The 25,100-nt window shown below is 42.0% G+C and overlaps 2 protein-coding genes across 3 annotated transcripts; one reads left to right on the plus strand and one right to left on the minus strand.

The window, feature by feature from the left end:
* Nucleotides 1-1,352: 1,352 nt before the first annotated feature.
* ZBTB3 (zinc finger and BTB domain containing 3) lies at nucleotides 1,353-10,151 on the minus strand. Of its 2 annotated transcripts, none has more exons than XM_089652856.1 (3): nucleotides 9,889-10,151; nucleotides 9,400-9,541; nucleotides 1,353-3,913 (listed from the first exon to the last, which is right to left on the minus strand). In XM_089652856.1, exon 3 carries the CDS (start codon nucleotides 3,909-3,911, stop codon nucleotides 1,821-1,823), a length of 2,091 nt encoding a protein of 696 aa, XP_089508982.1. In that variant the 5' UTR covers nucleotides 3,912-3,913; nucleotides 9,400-9,541; nucleotides 9,889-10,151; the 3' UTR covers nucleotides 1,353-1,820. The 2 variants fall into 2 exon arrangements, with proteins under 2 accessions (XP_089508982.1, XP_089508983.1); XM_089652857.1 differs by lacking the exon at nucleotides 9,889-10,151 and adding an exon at nucleotides 9,727-9,874.
* Nucleotides 10,133-24,930, plus strand: POLR2G (RNA polymerase II subunit G). Its single transcript, XM_089652858.1, has 8 exons — nucleotides 10,133-10,292; nucleotides 10,929-11,038; nucleotides 14,994-15,153; nucleotides 17,590-17,640; nucleotides 18,058-18,123; nucleotides 21,127-21,198; nucleotides 23,432-23,465; nucleotides 24,600-24,930. The coding sequence occupies exons 1-8, from the start codon at nucleotides 10,281-10,283 to the stop codon at nucleotides 24,611-24,613; spliced, it is 519 nt and encodes a 172-aa protein (XP_089508984.1). The 5' UTR covers nucleotides 10,133-10,280; the 3' UTR covers nucleotides 24,614-24,930.
* Nucleotides 24,931-25,100: the final 170 nt, after the last annotated feature.

Here is a 25,100-nt window from a genome sequence, read left to right on the forward strand (position 1 = left end):
CCTATTCCTCTACACTTGACAGGTTGCGCCTTTACCTTGTATCTCTTGTTTTAGTTCTTTGGCCATTGTTGTCTTACTGTACTGCTTTGTACTGCTTGTGTGTTGCTGTTCTTGTACTATGCCATTATTTCAATAAACAACAATCCTGGCTGTTAAAAGTAGACTAGTGCAATAAAAAACAAGGCTCACAATGTTGAACCATCCTCTCCGACCCCATGTCAAGTCATCATAATTCCCCTTATGAAAAAAAACCTCTGGAAAATTTTTTTAAAAAAAACATACATACCCCAGCTTCACTGAAGAAGGTGAGTCCAGGAAAGCAGAGTATCCCAAATCTTAAAGATGCTCAGGCACAGCAGAGGAGCATCTTTTCATGAGATTTGGGATACTCATCATACCTAGGACCTTGCTGGAATAATGCTGCTTCAATCTCACCTAACTGCCACAGGCAATGCTAGGGTGTAAGGTAAGTATTTTTAAACTTTTTTTTGCGACAGACATTTTTTTTTTGAGGTATTAAACCCAAAACCAAAAATGTAATATACTGCAGCTTACCAATCATTGTGGTGGCTGCATTTCTTTTTTTTCTCTCTGTCTTCACCTGGTGATCTGTACAGTAACACACCTCCTGTAACAGAGTAACCCACTCTGGATGAATGAGCAAAGAAGACACATCAGACAGCAGCACCATCACTCAAAAAAAGAAAGGGGGTGTTGTGTTTAAGATACAAGCTGATTTACATACACTAACAAATTGAAGTGCACACTTTATAAATAGTTACAGCAAACATTTAGTGTTCTTTTAGCATAAACGTTTGCATGAATAAATAAAGGTAAGCACTCCTGCCAGCGTTTAATGGTTTATATCATCCCTGTAAAATTGATATATCTGGAAGAGAGCTTGTTCTTTTGAAAAACAATAGACTTACTGGCTGGATCACCAAGTAAAATTAGAAGAAAAAAAAAAAGCCTAAAAAAGTGAAACTTATGCAGCCATCACATCTAGGAATTGGTAAGCTGCAATATAATGTTTGCTTTTGGGTTTAATACTGCTTTAAGGGAAACGTGTCATCCAATTTGAATTGACCTGAAAAATGCATGCAGATGTGACTATTGTTGATATAACCTGCTGCATTCAGATTCAAGTCAGTGGTTGCCAAGAAACTAATATTTTTCAGATGTAGGTTAGCAATGGCAGCTTCCATATTTTTCTTAGTGCAAGATTGTTTCCAAGTCCCCAGTCATTTGTAGAATTCTAATGGTGGCCTACATAGTCCAAGTAAAGGTTAATCAATGACCTTTCTGCTAAGCTCTGTAATACCTTTAACAGCATTTACATAAAACACACTTGCTCATCAAAAGACACTGTTTAATGACACATTGGTCAGGGGATCCTGTGGAAGAACCGATCCACCAGAACAAAATGAACCTAGAGAGCAGCTTGTAGCAATATTCTCATGTTTTTTTTTTTCCATCAGAACACAATTAAAAGTAATAAAAAAGTCATTAATTGGGCTTGTCTTATCAGTACTTATTCTTTTAACTGATGTTTTCAATCATATTTTCATAACAAGCACTGAAGAGCTGAAGTTATTCTAAATGTGTAAAAAAAAAAAATAATATACACACGCACACACATACATCCACATTAAGGTTGAATAAATTAAAACAACTGAGAAGAAATCCATGTAACTCAAGAGAGGACTGCACTCTCATAAAATCCATTCTGGAAACTCCCTGGAAATTCTGTCTCAGAAAACCATTGACATTGACAGCTTTATTAGCCTCGTTGTGCCTAGAAAATATCAACCACTCATGTTTTAAGGCAAGTTTGGGGGCGTGGGCTCCATGTCTGTCTTCGGTTTCTTGACGCCTGCTTCCAGTTGACTGTGCGCTTTGCGAATGTGTCTGTACAAGTCCCCACTTTGTGTGTAGCTGCGCAAACAGTAACGACATTCATAGGGTCGCTCCCGTGTGTGCACTGTGGCATGCCGGCGAAGTGTGTAGGAGCAAGAAAATGTTTTGCCACATGTCTTACAAGTGGGCACGTCTTCAGGGAAAAGAGGAAAGCCAGGATGTCCTTCAAATTCCTGTAAGTACATGGCCTCTGGGTGCATTGAGGGAGGCAGAATACCTCCATAGTTCGGGTGGTGGCCACCTGGCACTGCAATCATATGATAAGGCAAGTATCCAGATTCCTCCTCTCCTTCCTCCTCCTCTTCATACCCATGTCGTTTAAATGCTCCTACCGCTCTCTCACACTCCTCATCAGATATTACAATGGCTTCTATCTTTACTGATACACCTGGAGCTGGTTGACCTTCACTCACAGTAGAACTACATGGACTAGAAGCAGCTGCCGTCTCCATTCCAGGTTGAGTAGTAGTTGTTACTGTCAATTCAGATTTAGTACATTCCCTTTCTTCTCTTTTCCCCACAGGAGACCCTGGACTATGCAAAGTATACCTTGATGTACCTGGGAGTGTCAAAACATTGCTTACTAATTCTGAACTCTGCAGAAAGTATCTTGATGGACCAGCAGCAGTTGTGCTGCCTGTTGGCTCTTGAACTTGCAAACTGTATCGGCCACGTGCTTGAACTCCTTGGATAGTACCCGTTGGTTCCTGCTGAGGGTATCTGGAGGTGGCAGGCTGTGCTGCAGAGTTCACTGTTACTTCTGGACTCTGTAGGGAATATCTTTGAATGCCTTGCACTGCTACAACACTACCAGTTGGCTCCTGCAAAGGGAATCTGGAGCTTCCTGTCACAGCCAATGTAGTTCCAGCTTCTTCCTGTGGCTGCAAAGAATACCTAGTAGTGGGTAATGTTTGGCTGCTAGCGCCAGCATTGTCCTGACCTTGGTGGGAATATCTGGAACCACTAGGAGTACTTTGGGTGCTACCTGCAGGCTCCTGTCTCTTTGGCGAGTTTCTTGAAAGTACTGCCTGTCCATTAGAACCTGTATCTTGACTCTGTGAAGTGAATCTCTGAGCAGGCGATGTAAGTGTACTTTCTACAGCCTCTTGCTGAGGACATCTTATGGCTTCTGAAATGTGTTCATTCCCTGTCCTCTCCTGTATCTCATATCTAGAGCTTCCAGCAGCCTCCTGATTACTAGTTGAGAGCTGTTGCCCCTGACACTTCACACTGCCAGTAACAGGTTCAATATTTACTGTCCCTTCCTGCATTTCAAATTTAGAGCTGGCCGCTAGGCCACTTTCGTTCATGTTCTGTATTTCAAACCTAGAACCCCCTACTATTCTCTGCATAATGCCTGATGTTTCAGGTCCCTGATACTTTACACTTCCTGGTAATTTCTGTCCATTTCCTTCTGTCTCCTGCTTCTGATACCTGCTGCTTCCTGCTACTTCCTGCAAGTGGTAGGTTATACTCCCAGGCATTCTCTCCCCATCTCCTGCTATTTCCGGTCCCTCATATTGCATAATTTTGATATCTTGACCCTCATGGCTTACATCTCGCCCATTATTTTCTACCCCCAGGCAGCCATTTCCTCCTTCTTCTTCTCGGCGAGTGCTATCTGCCTCAGCAGGAGCTCGACCTTGCAGCCGTTTTTTGCACACCCTCACAACCTCATCCATGTGCAAATAGCTAGCTGCTGCCAGAACATCTTCAGTGGGGGCCTCCTGAAAACTGAGTCGACCACAGTACATAAAGCTAAGGAGCAAGGAAAAGGCTGGAGCTGTGACAATCTGGCTGTTTAGGGTAAGCTCTCGTGTTTCTGGTCTCTCTCGGCATGACATATGGAAAAAGGGACTGCATGAGGCCAGAATAGAGCGATGTGCCAGGAAGCGTGCAGTCCCCACAGATATTTGGCAGTCACAAAGGAAACCCTGCGATTGCTGGTCTCTAAGGCTGTGAAGTATGCGGCGACTGTGGTCTGGGAAATCCATGTCTGGAACAAAGAAAACACATGTAAGCATGCGAAGGACAAGAAGGAGCAACACATGAGCAAAGACATTGGGGCCTACAGTAATAAATGTCATATAACCTAGTCAAATTCTTTGTATTATTTTTTTTTCCTTTTTAAACAAAAAAAAAAAAGGACTAATAGAATCTGATCAGTTCCTATGGGAAACACAGACACTTTGTTTTTAGATACGTCTAATACCTTTGTTTCATGGTGTGTATGATATCTTGGACTGCACTGTAGTTTGATTTCTCTACTTGCAAACAGATGAACCATCCAGTTATGGTAGATAGTAGTGTGGCTAGGTTTCCATCTGCCATGAAGAGACTGAAAACTATATTTTATGATGGGATAGTTAAAAAAAAAAAAAAAAAAAAAAAACCTTTACATTTAGGCCGAAGTGTGGGCTAAAATTGTAATGAGGCATTAGATTTTCATCCGCAATCAGGTGTGCCCCACTGGGGGTTGCAGCTTCTTTCGCAACTCTTCAATACTGGACACTTTCATCACCTTCCTGCCCAGGCCAATTTTCAGCATATTTTCAAAACAGAGCTGTCTTTTTGTAGTATTTAATCAGCACTTTTTTAGTTTTGCTATATAAGTGGAATACCAAACATTTTGAGAAAAAAAACGTTTTTCTTAGTTTATTTTGCAAATGATCTTTCTTCATAAATTTAGGCCAAAATGTAGTCTGTTACATTTATTTGGTAAAAATAACCCAAGTGCATAATATTTAGTCTGTGTGAAAGTTATAGCATCTACAAACTATTATTATTATTATACAGGATTTATATAGTGCCAACAGTTTATGCAGTGCTTTACAATATAATGGAGGACAGTACAATTACAATACAGTTCTATACAGAAGGGCCCTGCTCATGGAGCTTACAATCTCTAAGGGAGGGGGAGGTGGTACAAAAGGTAATATCTGCAGCGGATGATCTGATGGAGGTGATTCAAGTACAGGTCTTAGGTGGAGGTGTGGTAGGCTTCCCTGAATGAGTTTTCAAATGATCGCCTAAAGGCGGACAGGGTAAGAGCTGATTGGACATACTGGTGCAGGGAGTTCCAGAGGCTCTAGAGAAGTCCTGAAGGGCAAGCGCTGGAGGAGGCAACAATGGAGCAGGAGAGCAGGAAGTCATGGGAAGAGTGGAGAGGACGATTTGGCCGATACCTGCAGATAAGGTTGGTGATGTAGCTTGGGGCGATGTTGTTGATGACCTTGTATCTTTTGGTTAGTATTTTGAATTTTATACAATGACCCCATCTTAGGGGAAGCCAGTGAAGATATTGGCAGAGAGGGGTAGCATTCACGGACTGGTTAGTTAGGTATATTAGTCTAACAGCAGAATTCATAATAGACTGAATGGGGGATAGCCTGTGTAAGGGTAGGCCAGTGAGGTGGGAGAAGTAGTAGTCAAGGCGGGAAATAACCAAGGAGTGAATAAGCTGTTTTGTGGTTTCATTAGTCAGGGAGGGGCAAATTCTGGAAATGTTGCGGAGGCAACTGAGATTAAATTACACACAGGTGGACTCTATTTACTAATTAGGTGACTTCTGAAGGCAATTGGTTCCACTAGATTTTAGTTAGGGGTATCAGAATAAAGGGGGCTGAATACAAATGCACACCACACTTTTCAGATATTTGTAAAAAATTTTGAAAACCATTTATCATTTTTCTTCCACTTCATAATTATGTGCCACTTTGTGTTTGTCTATCACATAAAATCCCAATAAAACACATTTACTTTTTTGGTTGTAACATGACAAAATGTGAAAAATTTCAAAGGGGTATGAATACTTTTTCAAGGCATTGTACAAACTCAGTTTTAGATAGATTGAGTTTGAGGAAGTGGTGTGACATCCATGCTGATACGTCTCTTAGTAAATATGTGATACGTAAGGAGATTGAGGGGAAGGGTTGAGGAGTCAAGAGATAGACCTGGGTGTCATCAGCATAGAGGTGGCATTGGAAGCAATGGGAGGTGCTCAACTGGCCCAGGGAAGAGGTATAGAGAGAGAAGCTGAGGAGATGGTATTGTATGTGACACTAAAAGTGCGCTGAGATAGGTAGGAGGAGAACCAGGAAAGAGAAGAGTCACGGAGGCCAAAGGAGTGAAGTTTCTTGAGGTGGAGCAGTTGGTCAACTGTGCCAAAGGCAGCAGAAAAGCCTAAGAGTATGAGTTTGAGTAGGAGAAAAAAAAGGAAGAAAAAAAAAAGGGAGGAGGAGGAGGAGGAGAAAAAAAAGGGAGGAGGAGTAGGAGGAGAAAAAAAAGGGAGGAGGAGGAGGAGGAGAAAAAAAAAAAAAAAGGAAGAAAAAAAAGGGGAGGAGGAGGAGAAGAAGAAAAGAAAAAAAAAGAACAAAAATAGAGAAAAAAAAAAAAAACACAAAAAGAAAGTGAAAAAGAAGAAAAAGGTGAAGAAAAAAAAAGAGAAGAAATTGTGTAAAAAAAAAAAAAAAATGATTAGAAAAAAAAAAGTATGTAATAATATAGTGTACACAAAACATGTTAGCAGGGAAGGGTGAAAATCCCTGTAAGTGTAATTCTTATATGTGAGCTGTTGGAGAGATTTTCCTTCACATTCTGTCCCAAAATAAACAGGACGTTAGATGAAATCTCCACAAAATGAGAGCATCTTCCTCAAATGGGTGTGGATGTCAGCCCTATGTTACATTGAAGTGTCACTAAAGGCAAAACATATTTTTTTTTCATTTTGTATAGAGTAATGGAGGGTTTTAACCCTTGTCAATTTTTTTTTTGCACTCTGTGTCCCATTGCAGAGATTTCCCTTCACTTCCTTTTCCTTAGCCAAAACAGGAGGTGGGAGGAAACGCCTCCAAAGTGAGGGAATCCCCAGGGTGTCACCAGAACAGGTGTCCTGATTGGAAGATTTCCACCTTGTTCTGGTGACAACGCTAAAATGTATTTCACATTTCTTTTTGTCCCTGGGACAACGGTCAGCAGGGCAAACAGAAAAAGTAAGGGCACCATTGTGTACAGTGTACAAGAGCCATTGGTCCCTGATCCCATGCAGCGCGGGCAGCCTGTGGTATTCAATGGCAATGCAGTGGCTGTATGGACTAACCCCCACATCTGAGTTTGACAGGTATGCAGGCACAAGGGTTCAGCCTCGAGAACAGACAGTGAACATCTGGGGCCCCACAGTGTTGGTGTCAGCGACCCCTATAATAGCCTCTCATCATTACAAGCATGTATATGCATTTAGAAATGTCTTCTAAATGCAAGATTGACAATCTTAGTGTGAATGAGGTGTAAAGGTCATCGCACAGTGTTTACGGTCTGTCTAGTCTAACTGGAAAAGACATTCAAATCACTTTGCCAATCAAAGATTAGTTTCGACATCCTCTGAACTCATCTCTATTTGAACATCATAGCTGTGTTTTTTTTAAAAGTCTACTAAAACCAGGCGGTTGCAAGTCAATAGAGCCGTGCTGCAACTACATGCGATTGCGGTGCGGTGACATTGACAGGTTTATACAGGGTGTTAAAAGTGGCCACGCAATGCCTCCTCATTGCCTGTCAAATGCTCTCTGAAAGCGATCCAATGTGGATCGCTGTTTAGAGGGCACTGTATGTGTGAATGAACCCTGATAGCAATCAGGAGGTTATATGAACATGAGGCTGGCAGCAGCTGTTGTACCCAGGCATTGGAACAAAGAACCACTGTATATTAGAGCAGCGGATATGTGTGCCACTAAAATAAAAAGGAGACTATTCATCCATATTGCAGAAATCAGTTGTCATCTTCCTGTTCAAGAATGCCAGCAGATCAGACAAGCTCAGTGTAGTGCTGGTGGCAAGAACAAAACCCAGTACTGTATTAACCACAAAGCCATTGTACTTCCCTAGCTAAATGTTACATATATACACCGATCAGCCATAACATTATGATCCCTGACATTAACATTGATTATCTTGATGGCATGTGAAAGTGGGAGTGAATTATAAAGCAGCAAGTAGACATGTTGTCCCTGAAATTTATGTGTTGAAAGCAGAAAAAAAAAAAAATGGGCAAGCATAACAATTTGAACAACTTTGATTTGGGCCAAATTATAATGGCTAGATGACTGGGTCACAGCAACACCAAAACTGCAGTTCTTTTGGGATGTTCCCAGTCTGCAATGGTCAGGACCTACCAACAGTGATTCAAAGAAGGAAAACCAGCAAATCTCCAATGGGGTTATGGGCAGCCATTGCTCATCGATGCACATGTAGCCCGATCCATTAGAAGATCTGCTGTAGCTCAAATTGCTAAAAAAAAAAGAAAAAAGTTAATGCTGGTCCCAACAGAAAGGTGTCAGAACACATAGCGCATCGCAGTCTTTGTGTATAGGGATGCATAGCTGCAGACCAGTCAGGGTACACTGGTACAGCGGGACTGGAGGGGGATGGGAAGGGGATCTAGTATAAGTTCACCTTTACAGAAAACCACGGGACACTGGTACAGCGGGACTGGAGGGGGATGGGAAGGGGATCTAGCGTAAGTTCACCTTTACAGAAAACCACGGGACACTGGTACAGCGGGACTGGAGGGGGATGGGAAGGGGATCTAGTATAAGTTCACCTTTACAGAAAATCACGGGACACTGGTACAGCGGGACTGGAGGGGGATGGGAAGGGGATCTAGCGTAAGTTCACCTTTACAGAAAATCACGGGACACTGGTACAGAGGGACTGGAGGGGAGGGGATGGGAAGGGGATCTAGTGTAAGTTCACCTTTACTGAAAATCACGGGACACTGGTACAGCGGGACTGGAGGGGGATGGGAAGGGGATCTAGTGTAAGTTCACCTTTTACACAAAAAAACGGGACACTGGTACAGCGGGACTGGAGGGGGATAGGAAGGGGATCTAGTGTAAATTCACCTTTACAGAAAATCCCTACCCCCCCAGTCCCGCTGCAACAGTAGTCCACGTTCCCCCCGCTGCCAGGCACCAAGACGCTGCTTCACCGGTCTGGGGATTTTAAACCCTCTTGGCTTTCTCTCCTCACCTTGCAGAGCTGATAGGATGGGCTAGACGGATTCTGATTGGTCAGTGCCATTCATGTGATGGCACTGATTAATTAGAATGCCTCTTTTCCATACACGGAGAGGTACGGATGGGTGGTTAAGCCATTATGGTTTTCAAATCCCAAGACCGGTGAAGCGGCGTCTGGTTCCTGACAGCGGGGGACAGTGGGACTGGGTGTGGGTAGGGGGAGATGGTACAGTGTAAGGTCACCTTATGGATTTTCTGTAAAGGTGAACTTACGCTGTGAAGGATCTGCTACTGGCGGCTTGGTGCCAGATATCACAGCATACCTTCAGAGGTCTCGATGGGTTATGGTGGGTGGTGATATTGTTATGGCTGATCGGTACGTGTGTGTGTGTAATATACATATACATACATATATACACACATGCATACATAAATACTAGTTACACAGGATTATTTTATCAGTCCTTACCTGCACGGTGGTCTGTATATGTGTGTGGTCAGGCTTAGATTGGTAGCGAGGTCACTTCAGATGAGCTCCACGCCGCGTTGTCACTTTATTTGGCCCACCATGACCAGCTAGGTGTCAGGGTCCAGAATCATCCTCTGTATCACTAGGAATAGACATACATTTCATCAATAGGATGCCAATGAGATACACACAGCATGCAGGGACAATGTACCATGGATCTATGTCAGCAGAACATCTGTCCCTTTTGGATCAGAAAATGAACAGGCCTGGGGAGAGGTCTGAGGAGACATTATAAGATATATATAACTGTAGGAAATGCTCACTGACCTGCCCACCCAGTATCAGCTCTCCATACTACATGTATATACTAGACAGCCAGCATCCCCACCGAGGCTGCCGCTTTGCCTAGGCACCCCATCCAGGTGACATTATTAGTAATAATACGGTAGAGCAATGGGAGTCACGTGACCCTCCCCCTCTGTCGCTCACCTGCACAAAGCGAGCCGTGTTGAAGCCGCCTCTGCTACACCCTGATTGGAGGCTGCATGACCTGTCCCCTCTACGCTGGTTGGTCGGTACTAAAGGAGATGGGCACCAGCCCCAGCCAATCAAGAACATTCACTTTATTTATATTTCAGAAAACTACGTTTGCTGGTTCCGTGTTGTTCGGTATCATTTTCTCCTCCCTGGTTTCCGCCGTAGAAAGTTTCGGACAGATGCAAACCCCACAGCAGCCAAACGTCGCCGGTTTACGTCACTTCCGCACGACATGACGCCTAGATAGGAGACCCCGCCCTGGTTTGAACAAACTTTATTATTCGGCGCACGGTGTAATCAAAAGCATATCGTGCTGTGGGTGGTGTGAGGAGGAGATTCCAGCGATGTTCTACCATGTGAGTATAAAATACACTATATTGCCATAAGGATTGGTCGGCCTGCCTTTACTCACACAGGAACTTTAGTCCGTAGGGTTCAGTATTGAGCTGGCCCCCCTTTGCAGCTATAACAGCTTCAACTCTTCTGGGAATTCTGTCCAAAAGGTCTAGGAGTGTGTCTATGGGAATGTTTGACTATTCTTCCAGAAGTGCATTTGTGAGGTCAGGCACTGATGTCGGACGAGAAGGCCTGGCTTGCAGTCTCCGCTCTAATTCATCCCAAAGGTGTTCTGTCAGGTTGAGGTCAGTACTCTGTCAGGCCAGTCAAGTTCCTCCACCCCAAACTCACTCATCCGAGTCTTTATGGACCTTTCTTTGTGCACGGGTGTGCAGTCATGTTGGAACAAGAAGGGGCCATCCCCAAACTGTTCCCCCAAAGTTGGGAGCATTAAATTGTCCAATATGTCTTGGTATGCTGATGCCTTAAGAGTTCCCTTCACTGGAACTAGGGGGCCAAGCCCAACCCCTGGAAAATAACCACTAAACCATAATTCCCCCTCCACCAAGTGTTACACTTGGCACAATGCAGCCAGGCAAGTAACGTTCTGGCACCCACCAAACTTCGTTAATATAGCTGGCCTTTTCTCGTTACAGATCTCACTGGAGCATGAGATTCTTCTGCACCCCAGGTATTTTGGGCCAAACCTTCTCAACACGGTCAAGCAGAAGTTGTTCACTGAGGTAGAGGGAACATGCACGGGCAAGTAAGTATATGCAACTAATAGGTGCATGTGGCCTATTTTTTTTATTTTTTCTTCACATTTGATGATGTAAAGCACACCTTTTGAGTAATAACTTATCTAGGTAGAAAACGAAAGTGTAGTCTTGAGCACTCTGGAACCCAGTGCAAAGATGATCTAAAAAGTACATTTAAAGATCCAAGCTTTCTCTTCCACTCTGTCCTATTGGCTTATTTCTGGACCACTATAGGAAAAAAAATGATCTGGAGAGTCTCCATTTACATGGGTGGCCGCTAGCAGGAATCCATTGGTTCTTGCTGACAGCCACATGTACACAGCGTGTGCTAACAGCAGCATCTGTCCGATTTGTACTTTGTGCAAATCAATCACCGGTGCTGTTTGCATGTGACCACTTAGCCAAGCAATAGAGTTTTTGTGGAGTGTGTGGCTGCACACAAACTAGCTGGCGTTAATTGTCCCTTTTGTATGTGGCCATTGCACAGAGTACAGTGCATCCAGAGAAGGAGCTTTAGTTCTTAGATTTATGTTTCTACGGTAACACTATACGTGAGTAAGACTGTCAGGGATGGCTATAATATAGAGAAAGGAGACCAGGGAAGAAGCAGGAGATGTAAGATGGAACTTAGATTTGTAGATGTACCAGTTTTCCTTGGTAAATTTAATTACAGAAAATAGATCTAGACATCTGAAGTCAGTGGAGGGTCCCCAATAGTTTTATTTTAAAATGTAACCACTCCAGCAATTATCATGTCTGTTGTGGTACTAACTTTTAGTAAAAGCCAGTAGTAGCACACTTTAAGGCAGTGGTTCTCAACCTTTCTAACGCCGCGACCCCTTAATACAGTTCCTCATGTTGTGGTGACCCCCAACCATAAAATTATTTTCGTTGCTACTTCAGAACTGTAATTTTGCAGTGGGAGGAATAGTGCCCCATCATTGGTATCAGTGGGAGGAATAGTGTCCCATCGTTGGTATCAGTGGGAGGAATAGTGCCCCATCACTGATGTCACTGGGAGGAATAGTGTCCCATCATTGGTATCACTGGGAGGAATAGTGTCCCGCCATTGGTGTCAGTGGGAGGAATAGTGCCCCATCATTGGTATCAGTGGGAGGACTAGTGCCCCATCACTGATGTCAGTGGGAGGAATAGTGTCCCATCGTTGGTATCAGTGGGAGGAATAGTGCCCCATCGTTGGTGTCAGTGGGAGGAATAGTGCCCCATCGTTGGTGTCAGTGGGAGGAATAGTGCCCCATCATTGGTATCAGTGGGAGGAATAGTGCCCCATCATTGGTGTCAGTGGGAGGAATAGTGCCCCATCATTGGTGTCAGTGGGAGGAATAGTGCCCCATCATTGGTGTCAGTGGGAGGAATAGTGCCCCATCATTGGTGTCAGTGGGAGGAATAGTGCCCCATCATTGGTGTCAGTGGGGGGAATAGTGCTCCATCATTGGTGTCAGTGGGAGGAATAGTGCCTATCATTGGTGTCAGTGGGAGGAATAGTGCCTATCATTGGTGTCAGGGGGAGGAATAGTGCCTATCATTGGTGTCAGTGGGGGGAGGAATGGTGCCCCATCGTTGATGTCAGTGGGGGGAGGAATAGTGCCCCATCGTTGGTGTCAGTGGGGGGAGGAATAGTGCCCCATCGTTGGTGTCAGTGGGGGGAGGAATAGTGCCCCATCGTTGGTGTCAGTGGGGGGAGGAATAGTGCCCCATCGTTGGTGTCATTAGGGGGAGGAATAGTGCCCCATCGTTGGTGTCAGTGGGGGGAGGAATAGTGCCCCATCGTTGGTGTCAGTGGGGGGAGGAATAGTGCCTATCATTGGTGTCAGTGGGGGGAGGAATAGTGCCCCATCGTTGGTGTCAGTGGGGGGAGGAATAGTGCCCCATCGTTGGTATTAGTGACACAAATGATGGGGCACTATTCCTCCCACTGACACCAATGATACTTACCTTGCTGACCCCTGCTCTAGCCTGGGCTCGCTCTCTCCCTCTCCCATCTACAGCCTGCAGAAGCAAAATTTGCACTTACCTGTCAGCTGTCTTCCTTCTCTGGCCTCTCTCCTCTTCACTCGGTCCTGCAGCTCCCTCGATCTTCTTCGATCTGCGCACTCTGCCGCTCGGCTCCTCCTCTCCAAGCTCCACCTCCTCGCCGGTGATTGGCCGCCTGTGTGCCTCTCCTGAGCTACAGTTCCGGTGGCCAATCAGCGGCGAGGAGGCGGAGCTGTTGAGTGATCCCGGAGGTGTGGTCAGGTTACAGGGGCAGCATATCATCCCGCCCACAGATCGCGAGACAGAGCAGCGGTGTCTCGGTTCCTAAGACCATTGGAAATATGTGTTTTTCGATGGTCTTAGGCGACCCCTGGGAAATGGTCGTTCGACCCCCAAAGGGGTCGCGACCCCCAGGTTGAGAACCGCTGCTTTAAGGCATGCTTTCCAAGACTGTGACATTTACCTTGTGTCCAGCAAGATTTTTAACCACATGCCGCCTAGCCACTGTAGAAATACGGCGGCAGGGCGGCACGGCTGAGCAAAACCACGTTTTAAAACGCCCTACCTGTCCCGCCGCTCACAGCCGCGGATGTCAGTCGCCGGGTCACAGCCGGTCCTTACCGGCTATGTCCCGGTGATCGGCGGCAATCGCTGACAGAGAGCACAGCTGCAGTAGCTGTGCTTTCTGTCAGTTCCCTGACAGCTCTAGGACACGCTGATCGGGACAGAAGAGTTTCTCCCGATCAGCAGTGTTCCCTGCAGTACACACCCCCGCCCCCTAGTAAAACACTCCCCTCACACAGTTAACCCTTTCCCTGAATAATAAACTTAACCCCTTCCTCCCCAGTGCCATTAGTACAGTGTCAGTGTTTTTTTTTTTTTTTTGCACTGATCACTGTATTGGTGTCACTGGGGATGTCAGTAACCCCAAGTCAGTATCCCCCCCCCCAATGTCAGAATGTCCGCCGCAGTCCCGCCATAAGTCGCTGATCACCGCCATAAGTCGCTGATCACCGCCATTATTAGTATAAAAAAAAACCCTAAAAATACCAGTATTTTTCCCACCATTTGTAAACGCTATAACTTTCACGTAAACCAATTAATTTACACGTATTGTTTTTGTTTTTTTTTTAGCAAAGACGTCGCAGAATGCAGTTTGACAGAAATTTATGACTAAATTTGATTTTTACATTTTTTTTTTTTTTTTTACTAGCAAAAAGTCCAAAATATTTATTTTTTTTCCTCAAAATTGTCAGCTTTTTTTTTTTTTTTTTTTTTATAGCGCAAAAAATAAAAACCGCACAGGCAATCAAATACCACCAAAAGAAAGCTCAATTTGTGGGAAAAAAAAAAGGATGTAAATTTCATTTATGTACGGTATTGCATGACCGTGCAATTGTCCATTAAACTAGCGCAGCGCTGTATAGCAAAAAAATGGCGTAAATTTCAGTATCTATACCATAGTTTGTAGACGCTATAACTTTCACACAAAGCAATCAATATACACTTATTGGGATTTTTTTTTTACCAAAAACATGTAGCAGAATACATTTTGGCCTAAATTTATAACTAACTTTGAGTTTACTATATATTTTTTATAGCTGAAAGTAAAAAATATAGTTTTTCTTCAAAATGTTTGGCCTTTTTTTGTTTATAGCGTGAAAAAAAAAAAGTGCACAGGTGATCAATTACCACCGAAAGAAAGCTCTATTTGTGTGAAAAAAAGGACGTAAATTTCATTTAGGTGCAGCATTGCATGACCGCGCAATTATCAGTTGAATTAGTGCAGCGCCGAGTAGCAAAAAGAGGCCTGGTCATTAAGGGGGGTAAATCCTCTGGAGGTCAAGTGGTTAAAGTTTTTTCTTTTTAATAAAGAACCATGTTTTACAGATGCTCAGAAACCCTCGTAATCACATCAGCTTTAAGATAAACCACTTATTTTAGGTATATTTTCCCCTTTCTCTTCAGGTACGGTTTTGTAATTGCCGTTACTACAATTGACAACATTGGTGCAGGGGTGATCCAGCCTGGCAGAGGCTTCGTTCTTTATCCTGTCAAGTACAAGGCCATTGTCTTCCGGCCTTTCAAGGGAGAGGTAGTGGATGCTGTAGTTACTCAAGTCAACAAGGTGAGATTTAATTTTAACATAAATGTAAGACCCTAAATCGCCACATACACAGAAGAAAAAATATATCTATACTGCTTGCCAAAATATGGATATTTCTGTTCATTCACTTTTCATATAACTTTGTGGTATTGTTTAGCAAGGAGAGTGACAACACTATTCATAGTATCACCTTCCTAAATCAGGCCTACTTATTGCACAATGAATGAACATCACCACACTAAAGTTCTCTGTCCTCTCCCTGTCTTGTAAGTTGTCCAAACGCCTCCCTTTCTTGATTCCAATCTTTGGAACACAAGGAATACAGCACCATGCAATGTAGTACAACCTGATTGGCTCACAGTACTGGTACTTCCAAGCTCAGCCATATTTATGCTGTGCAGGGGATCATGGGGAGTTGAAACAAACTTGGATGTTAATGTTATGCAATTATACTAACCATAATCAAAAACGTCATCTTTAAAGACTGTATAACTGGGTGCCCTTTTTCCTTTTAGGTTGGAGTCCAGACATGGTGCTATCCTGCTTTATGCAGAATGAACTGAGAAAGTAAAAAGAGAAAAAGTTTTATTTCCCCCACCCCCTTCTCAGTACCATGTACTTGCCTTTCCTCATTTCCACACCGCTTCATTCAGCTGCAAGAACCAGGGCAAAGAAAGCCCTGTGTAAACTCAAATTGTTGGTGCTTACACAAGGCTATAAACTTCTCCCTTCTCAGGTGACAGCACTGGGCCAATTACCTGTGCTGTTGCATTGAAAATTTGAGTGAGTCACACGCTTACCCATGCCTAGAAGAGTTGGATATTTTTTCTTCACTCCTGATGGCCAAGCAAAGTGGAGAGAAATTGAAGGAAAAGTATACGTGATTGTGGTTGGTAGCTTACGGAACATTTTACTTTGTCCTGCATGAGCAAAAGAAAAGGGTCACATTAAATAAGTTTACCTTTTGGAACATGTTACTTGTTCCACCCATATTTAGGGTGGAACAAGTACCTAATTCCAGCTCCTGTGTGACAGCAGGTGGGGATCTTCTCCTCGCACCCCCACTCACAATTTAAAAGCAGCATTGCCCACATAGCTGCATCATTTATTCACAGGGGGAGATTTACTAAAACTGGATCACTCAGAATCTGATGCAGTTTTGTATGGTAGCCAATCCACTTCTAACTTCAGCTTGTTAAATTAAGCTGTGACAATAAAACCTTGAAGCTGATTGGTTTTGTGCAGAGTTGCACCAGATTTTGCACACTTCAGCTTTAGTAAATCTCCCCCATAGTTTCCTGTGAATTAACGAACCACAAGTACTGTCAGCCACTGCGGCAACTGGCTTGTAATTCTGAATGAACTGCAAGGGCTCTGATGGGCACCATTGCAGTTCATTCACAAGTCCTGCAGCTTTCAAACTGACAGCCCATATGAAGGTATGGGCTGAAAGCTGCAAGGCTTGTCTGCAGAGGTCTGATGTTGCAGCACTGATTATGGATGCAATGCTCTCCAGGAAAAAAATAATAAATGTGCTTTTCTTCTGCAAAAATGTGCCTTCATTATTTATTTTTTCTAAAAAAGTGTGCTTATCTTTTAAGTACTATGGCCAAAGTTTGAACTGAATCTTGAAAGCTTATGTTGATTTTAGTTTTTTTTTTTTTTTTTTTTAAATCCATTTTTTTGAAACGTACATTGGTGTATGACCGTATCATTTAATTTTTTTCTAACTTGCTGTATCGCGCAAAAAAGCTATGCAAAAATGTAATTGCACACAGATTGTGGTGAGTAATTGCAGCATCTGCTGAATTCAATAAATTGACCATTTTCTACATCATAGTAACACTGAGCACTCCAAGTTGTATTTTTTGTTTTTAACTGCACTGTTCAAGACTTGGTTTTACTATATGTGTGTAAATGAATGTTACCATCCTTTGAATGACTCTTCTTTTAGCTTTTTTTTCTATATGAATGAAAAAATCTAAAGCTGATTGTTTTCAAAACAGCTTGTATTGTAATGCATATTTTGGGGTTGGTTTACTAAATGCAAATAGACTGTGCTCTTTGCAAGTGCAGTTTCACAAATTTTCCTTCGTAATGTAATGTGATAAGGCTTCACTTTACCAAATAGTCAATCAGGTGCAAGGGGGGAAAAAAGCAATTTTGCTTGCACAAGATTGGATGATGGAAATTGGCAGAGCTTTACCACATTAACTACCCTCTGAGGACAGTGAATGCCACTGCACAGTCTATTAATCTCTTAGTAAATCTTCTATATTTTGCTGCGTTGAAGCATCTTTTTAAAATTATAAAACTACTACTAGCACTGAAAAGTGTGAATTTCTGCAGATAATCTGTGGGAGATGTGAAGCTGCTGCCTTTTTATTATGGTCTTTTGTAGTAACTAATCCAGGATAGCAGTGTTTGTAACCCACTGATTTATTGTCCTTTTTACAGGTTGGATTATTTACAGAAATTGGACCAATGTCCTGCTTCATTTCAAGACATGTAAGTTATATCCGTTTTTGAACACTGGAACTTGCTGGCAACGAAGCTGCAATTATCTTGCTATGGCAAATGAAAGTGGAATTCTGGATGTATGGGTTACTGCACACTGTTGGTGATTGCTGTGTTTTTTGCTGATTAAAACATACCCTGAAGGACAGCTTTACTTTTACTTTACACAAAACTAAAAAATGTGAATTTATTCAGAAGCTGTCATATCACTAATATAATTCCTCTGAGCAAAAAAAAAAAAAAAAAGACAAGTTTTGACCCCTCCCCAGTCTGTTTAAAAAAAAAAAAAAAAAAAAAAAAATTCTAAGCATACATACTGCACATTTAGGCTGCAAGTGCAAATCTAGCATGTATGTGCAGTATATTCTTATGAAGGTATCTAACCGATCTTGTTGGTTTTTGTTTCAGTCAATTCCATCTGAAATGGAGTTCGATCCCAATTCTAATCCACCTTGTTATAAGACTGTTGATGAGGTAAGAGACATGCCTATCTCTTGTTCGTTAATGAGCAAAGACTTCATATTACACATGGGTAAAATGTGTGGTATTATGTTACAAGATTGGTTTTACTACTATATAGGAACGTTTTATAAAAATGTGTAGCGCTTGAAATTTTAAAAATACCTTTTTGTGCATATTTTTTTTTTTTTATTTTGAGCCCAGTTAAAGTGATATTAAAGATCTGATCATATAATTTTTTTTTTTCTTTAATAAAAGACCTGTCATACTTTACTCCTCTGTGCAGTGGTTTAGCACAGAGTAGCCCCGATCTTCCTCTTCATGGGTCCCCTGCCAGCGCTCCTTGCCCCTCAGTCCTTCAAAGTGTCCCCACAGCAAAGAGCCTGCTAAAGGGACACCCGAGCATGCTTGAGCTGCTTCTCTGTATGTCCATTCAGACACAGCACGGCTTGTTCCCACCCCTACTCTCCTAATTAACCTTGAGCCTTTACAACCACTCTAAACCATTTGGAAAAACTAAACATAGTAAAATGCATTTCCTAGCACACCTACCAACTAGGAACCCCTAAAAAAAAAAAAAAAAAAGCCCCTACTAGGAATGATGCTCTGCTAGACCTGGTAATCTCAAACCATGCAGAGCTTATTTTGAATGTCCATATAAAAGAACATCTGGGTAGCAGTGACCATAACATGATTTCATTTATTGTTAGCTGTAAACAGCAAGCACATACGGGAAAAATAAAAACGCTCAATTTCAAGAGAGGTAATTTTCCCAGGCTGAGAGCTGCTCTCCAAGACTTAGACTGGGAGGGAATATTGGCATTGATGAACACAGCACAGAAATGGGAGTTCTTCAAAAAGACTGTAAGTGAACACACTGCAAAATATATTCCCATGGGGAACAAGTTTAAAAACAAGCTAAAAATCAAATCTATGTGGCTTACAACCAAAGTTAAAAAGTCTATAGATAATGAGAAAAGAGCTTTTATTCAATATAAAAATGAAGGAACGCTATCATCGTTTAAACATTACAAAGAATATAACAGGATATGCAAAAAGGAAATAAAGGCTGCAGAAATTGAAAACGAATGACAGATTGCAAAAGATAGCAGGACCAACCCCAAAAAATTTTTCCAATATATTCATAGTAAAAAGGTTTGGTCCGAGTATGTAGGCCCTTTACAAAATAATCTAGAGTGGGTGACTGGGGACAAAGAGAAGGCAAATTTATTTAATACCTTCTTCAGCTCTGTATATACAAAGGAGCATGGGGGCATGGGATGGCATACACCCACGGGTCCTTAACCACTTCCAGTCCGGACACTTTTACCCCCTTCCTGACCAGAGCAATTTTCAGCTTTCAGCGCTATCACACTTTGAATGACAATTGCGCGGTCATGCAACACTGTACCCATATGAATTTTTTACCATTTTTTTTGAGACAGATAAAACTTTATTTTGGTGGTATTTATTCACCGCTGGGATTTTTATTTTTTTTGCTATGTAAATGAAAATATCCAAAAATTTTGAATGTTTTTTTTTTCTTTTTTTTTTTTAAATCTTGGCCAAAATTTATTCCGTTTTTATCTTTTTAGTGAGCTATGATTGGTCACAGCTTGTCACATGGTACAAGGCTGTTGTGAATAGCTTCTCACATCATTGCTTACTACTTTGCATGTGATCACTGATTGGCCAATCAGTGATCACATGATCGGGACCTCGTACAGAGGTCCCGTCCGACGATCGGTGTTTCACTGTGTCCGGAGGATACAGCGGGCACCGGATCGTAAGGCCAATGTGGTGCCAGTATTTAACCACCTCCCGACCGGCCGTTGTATATAAACAGCCAGACGGTGGCACTGCAGGGTCAGGTGGCCGTTTATAAACGGCCTCCCCGCACCCCACCTGTGCGCACTCCCCGGGAGCGAGCAGCACCACGATCCGGTGCCCGCTGTGTCCTCCGGACAGTGAAACACCGATCGTCAGACGGGACCTCTGTACAAGGTCCCAATCATGTGATCACTGATTGGCCAATCAGTAATCACATGCAAAGTACTAAGCAAGATGTCACTTCTGACATCATTGCTTACTACATGTGAAATCTGTGAATGATCACAGAGGTCACATGGTACAAGGCTATTCACAACAGCCTTGTACCATGTGACAAGCTGTGACCAATAATAGCTCACTCAGTTCTCAATGGCTGCAAGAATGCAGACAGAGAGAGAAATAATGTAAATAATATTAACTGTAATATAAAATGCTACAAGACACCTTTTTGTGTGCTTCAGTGCCTTGTATGGGCTGATAATATTTCAGGAATTTTATATAGTGCTGACAGTTTATGCAGTGCTTTACATATTATACATTCACATCGGTCCCTGTGCTTATATGGCTCGCAATCTGGGGTCCCTAACACACACACACACACACACGTTAGACATTGGACCGGGATCAATTAAATTACCAGCATGTCTTAGGAGTGTGGGAGGAAACCAAAATTGTATCCTGGATCAGATTCAAAGTGAGGTGCTGCAAGGCAGGACTACTAACCAGAGAGCCACTGTGCTAATGAGACAACTGCAATTCTAATGTTGGGTTGGAGGGGGCCAACAGGCCACCCACTTGGTGAGTTTCCAATGAACAACAAAATGTAAACAGTGTAGGGCTATCTAAATCCACAATCTTAAAGTTTTCATTCATGCCTGCCTTTTTTCCTCTTTCCTCAAGGCTGTACATATTAAGTTTTTGCAGTCCCTCCCGTTATGGTTTATCCCTCAGGTCATTTTTGTTGGGCGTCGCTTCACTGGTTTTTATCAGTGTCTTTGTGTAAGTGGGGTCTCCAGAGCTAGACACAATATTTTTTTATTCGGTCTAACCTATATAGGAGAATCGAGACCCTCTTACTCATGCTGATGATCCATCTAGTTATGCACTACAGAATCTTGCTCACTTTTCCTATTGGCCAGGCCACACTGTTTGTTCATACTAAAACCAACATACTAATATCTCCGACAGGATGTTGTTATACAACAAGATGATGAAATTCGCCTAAAGATTGTGGGGACCAGAGTGGATAAGAATGATATTGTAAGTAATACATGGCTTTAGCAAGCTTTCAAACTCCTTTCACATATTCACTTGGAAAATATTGTTTATGAAAATTGTTTGGAAAATATTGCTTTGCTAAATTAAATAAATAAAATAATGAACCTAGCAATTAATAAATTGGGTAACTAAAGGGAATTAATTTAATGGTCTTTATAAATCAAAAAGAGTGTTATTTTACTTTTAAGGGCATACAAGAAAATCCGTAGCCTTTTACCTCAGCAATTTGTTGGAGGTTCAAGCCAGGAGCTGTTGGCTGTCTGCAGAGGAATGCTGATTAGCACCTAGGCTACTCCTTCTTCTTTTTTTTTTTTTTTTTTTTTTTTTTTTTTCCAGTTCCAGCTAGATTGTTGGGGTTTGTGGGAGGAGACCTGCTAAAGGGCACCTGTAAGGATAAAAACATGGAAGCTGCCATCGCTGACTTGTTTGTATAGGTGTAGGTTTCAGGGCTATCCTCTTGATCATGGCTTCACTACCTTTTTAAGTCACCAACATGGAACAAGCATGTTGAATGGGTGCAAGTGGGAAAACCAGCTTCATATGGTAGAGCATTAAGGATGCAGCCACTTGGTTAAATCTTCTTTTTCGGGGCTTTTCTTTCCTGCTTTTATTAAGACAACGTTTCAGTTCAACACATTGGTTTCCCTCACAGGGATTTTTCAGCATTTCATTGCTACAAAAAACAAATGGCATACACTCCTGGCATAGACTTGCAGTGCTGCTGCTCTGGCCTCAATCCTTGGTCCCTTGTCTTTCTCTTCTGGATAGCCTTCTCACAGAAATTTTATGCATGCATCTAGCTGCTTCTTGTTGCACTTGCTTCCACCTATATTCTAGATGGAGCTGTCATGACCCCTGAGCTGAGACACCCTCTTTCTGCTGGGGTGGATCCTTAAATCAGTCATGTCTCTACTAAAAACCCTGCACAGTGATTATGCAAGATCCAGGACTGGAGCCTTCATTCCTCCCAAATCTCAACAAAGCCTCTGGATTCTAGGTCCCAAACCAGGTTTTACCAGCCTCTGAGGAAACTGGAAATGCAGTTTCCTCCGTTTGAAACAAGCAACATGGAGCCCCTTAACAATTGCCTAGATGAGAATCCTGGGTGACATATAACCCTTTTCACACCATGGCAGGGCACAGCATTGTCATACTCATTAGGTTGTACTATCATGGTCAGGATGACAGCCTTCAAAGTCGACAATGACAGCTCCCATATTTCTGTTGTAAAAGGTTTTGTGTGTGGGTTTTTTTTTTTTTTTCAAAACCTGCTTTGAATACATATCAGGACATATAGTGCACAGGATTGACTCAACCATGTTTATAACTTTTATGTAGACATTGGTAATTATAAACTGTACTTAAAGCCTAATGCTAGGAAAATTAAAAAAAAATGACATGGGCATAACGAGCAGTGGCACCCCAGCATTGCAGGGGTGGATTGTTTCATTTTCCTGAAGTTGGGATTTACAGAGAAATCCCAGGAAGCAAATAAAATCCGTCAGGAAACTGCTTAATCTCTCCAGGCAACATTTGTAACTATATTCAAATCAGAGGTGCTTGGTTATACTTTGAGTATGATGTTTATAAAAGTCCAGCACATCCCGGTTTAGTGGGCTGCCTACAGAACTTTGGGGTAAAACTGCAGCACCTCTTCACATTATCCTGAGCTAGACAATCCTTTAGTTTGTTGGTTTACTTGAGGGTAAGGTTGCAGTGGCCTTTGACAAACTGGGTTGGGGGGTCAGATTGAGCGACATTAACAAAATAAAGGATACTTTGTCCTGTAAGAGTTTAGCGAACAGGTAAGCCAGCTCCACAAAGTGAATTCCAGAATTAAACTTGTACCTTCTAAAGGAGAAATAAGTAGGCTGACATTTCTGGAATCCTTTTGAAAATTCCAGTTGCCTGGCTGTTTCTGATTTGGTATTTATAAATCCCAAACATGGAAGCAAAATGCAGCAAAGTCAGTCTTTACTGTTTCACTTGTTGGTGAGTGACTCTGAAGATGTTAAATGCAAACCAGGTGACTAGCATTTGTCAAGGACAGCCTATATTTTTGTGAGATCTGTGTAAGAAATTGATGTAAAACCCCTGCTGAGTCTCCTGATAGTTTTCATTTACACTAGAATGCCATACATAACATTTATGAGCTTATAATCTAACACTTTTCCTTCTCCCCTTTTTTTTTTTTTTTTTTTTTTTTTTTTTTTAGTTTGCAATTGGTTCTCTGATGGACGACTACTTAGGTGAGTATCTGATGTGCTTGGTTATTATTTACTGTTTCTTTTATGTTCATGATCTGTATTTAAAGCAGACATTTACTATAAAGTAGTTGCCTTTTTATTAGCTGTGGAAATACTGTGCAGACTATTATTTAAAAGTTTTTAAGGTGAATTTAATTCATTTTCAATGAAGCACTGTAAGGCTGTGTTTCTATTACCTTGCTCTTGTGGGGTTAGCAACACATAAAACATAAGTTGGAGATTAGAAGACATTCTGTAAATATTTCCATAAAGGCCTGCTAAATTAGAGTAGGTTGTAGTAAACCATGTTTATCACAACTGCAACCTACCATTGAGAAGAGTGTCCAGCTGTCTGCATTCAGACTTTTTCTCTTTGATTAAAACTCCAGTCTGAACAGTCAAGTAGGGACAGGGAGAGATGGAGTAGAGCAACCCCTCCTGGGGGGAAAAAAACCCCCTGGAGTCCCACTTGCTTGCCTTACATGTCGCTATAAATTAGAAGTATTTTTTTTATTGAACTTGGTCGTAATATTAAGCTCAGAAGCAAACATTTATTATATTGTAGCTTACCAATTCTGAGATGGGATGGCTGCGTTAGTTTTCTTTTTAGGCTTTCTCTTTATTTTCACCTGATGATCCTGCCAATAAGTCTTTTTGTTTTTCAACAGAACAGGCTCTCCTGCAGATGTAGCAGTTACAGGGTTGAGAAAACCATTTACTACTGGCAGTGGTGCTTACAACTGTTTGCTGTAAATGCTTATGAAGTGTTAGCTTGAGTTCAGCTTCAATTTATGTTATCTAAATCTGTTTGTCCAACTAACACTCCCCTTCCATGAGATTAGCAATGTTGTTGTCGAAAAGGTGCCCTTGTGCTCCTTCATCCAGAGCGGATGCAGTCTAATACAGAGGGTGTGTTACTGGCCAGATCACCAGGTGAAAATGGAAGGGGAAAAAAAACATCTAATGATTGGCAAGCTGCAATAGATTACATTTTTGGTTTATTACCACTTTAAAACATTAAAATGGTTTTTGGGCCCTGAACATAAAAGAAAATGTTAGAATATGAAATTCTCCCTTTTAAAGCTTGGTGCACATTTAAGCAATGCTATTAACAATTTTTCTCTTATGCCTCTGCAGGTCTGGTGAGCTGATGTGGTCCACTTGCCGTCAGACAAAGCTCCTTTTATGCCCAGTGTATTATAGTAAATTGTGTGTTACGTTTTGGCGCCATTTGACAGTCAGCACTCGGTAGAAACATTTGCTGTATTAGCCACATAAGGCTCAATTCACTTACTTGTAATGATTCTTATTTTTAGCAAGAATAAAAGTAAAATCTTTTGAAGTAGGAATCGTTCTGGCACACTCATACAGTATAGCCTGGTGAACTTTCACAATGGTAATTGAAATGGTCAACTCTGGTTTCAAAGAATGTTATTTTATTAAAAAAAATAATAATTTAAAAAATTAATGCAGTCTCAAGAGTTCATATTTTTCTTTTTTTCTTTTTTTTCCTCCTCCATCACTGCGCCTGATGGGTACTGTCTTTGTTGTAGAGACAGGTATGGATTGTAGAGAGCATTCCAACATCCGGTACCTTGCTGTTGGCTTTGAAAAGTGTCCACAGGTGTCCAGCAGCTA

Source organism: Staurois parvus, unplaced genomic scaffold, assembly GCF_062004578.1.
Source record: "Staurois parvus isolate SC_StPar_1 unplaced genomic scaffold, SC_StPar_1.0 ptg000694l, whole genome shotgun sequence".
Taxonomy (NCBI): Eukaryota; Metazoa; Chordata; class Amphibia; order Anura; family Ranidae; genus Staurois; species Staurois parvus.

What these genes read in the sequence shown, in the direction of transcription:
- ZBTB3 (XM_089652856.1), bottom strand. Translation starts at nt 3,911, where the DNA reads ATGGATTTCCCAGACCACAGTCGCCGCATACTTCACAGCCTTAGAGAC.
- POLR2G (XM_089652858.1), top strand. An exon ending in GAGGGAACATGCACGGGCAA is followed by an intron (nt 11,039 to 14,993) that starts GTAAGTATATGC and finishes CTTTCTCTTCAG; the next exon opens with GTACGGTTTTGTAATTGCCG. An exon ending in CCTGCTTCATTTCAAGACAT is followed by an intron (nt 17,641 to 18,057) that starts GTAAGTTATATC and finishes TTTTTGTTTCAG; the next exon opens with TCAATTCCATCTGAAATGGA.